The sequence below is a fragment of the Cyprinodon variegatus genome, unplaced genomic scaffold (assembly GCF_000732505.1).
Source record: "Cyprinodon variegatus isolate N-32 unplaced genomic scaffold, C_variegatus-1.0 Scaffold506, whole genome shotgun sequence".
Taxonomy (NCBI): domain Eukaryota; kingdom Metazoa; phylum Chordata; class Actinopteri; order Cyprinodontiformes; family Cyprinodontidae; genus Cyprinodon; species Cyprinodon variegatus.
Genome location: NW_015150959.1, coordinates 473,506 through 474,175, shown reverse-complemented (window position 1 = coordinate 474,175; position 670 = coordinate 473,506). Strand labels below are relative to the sequence as shown.

The window sequence follows — 670 nt, the reverse complement described above, 5'->3', positions numbered from 1 at the left end:
TGAGCAGATCCAGTGAAAACAAAGGAAGGGAGCAGATGTCCTGAAGACAGATGAACATGAATTACTACTTTAAAATGATACTATCATAAACCCAGGTAAATGTTTATTGTATAAAATGTAGAGGAAATGGTCTGTGATCGCTGGAGCAGGTCGCGCGCTGCTGTCCGGTAACAACGTAGGTGCTAAAGAGAGCAGTGGTCTGAGTGAGGAGGCTGTCAGTCTACAGCCGTTAGAGCCACAGCAATGAGGGGCCGGCGGTAGGAAGAGCTCTGCTACTAAACTACCCAGCACTGCAAAGACATGATCCTTTCCCTCGGAAGGAACGGGCTGATTGGACTCGCTGTCGGAGCCGCAGCAGGCTTGGGATTGATCGCCCTCTTAATTTACAAAGAGCGTCGCAGGAGAAGAACCCAAAGGCTGGGATGGAGAGGCCAGCCTGCCGCTAAGCTGCTGGATCAGGTGGATGGAGCGGCGCTCCTCCAGGAGCCGCTGGATCCTCAGGGTAGGTTAGCCTCACACTGCCCCCTACTGGTCAGAGGATGACATGACCACAGGCATGTGCTTCTACTAAGGCCTGGCGGCTACAACACATAGATACACAACTGCAATACATAGATATACAACACATAGATCCACAACTACAACACATAGATATACAACTATTCATTCA

The 670-nt window shown here is 50.1% G+C and overlaps 1 protein-coding gene across 1 annotated transcript in view; it reads left to right on the top strand.

Annotated features, from left to right (window-relative positions):
* rmdn3 (regulator of microtubule dynamics 3) overlaps positions 1-670 on the top strand; it is a 10,212-nt gene continuing 9,542 nt past the window's right edge. The window contains exon 1 of the mRNA XM_015390631.1: positions 1-502. Coding sequence (XP_015246117.1) covers positions 301-502 — 202 coding nt within the window. The 5' untranslated portion in view covers positions 1-300. The remainder of the gene's footprint in view (positions 503-670) is intronic.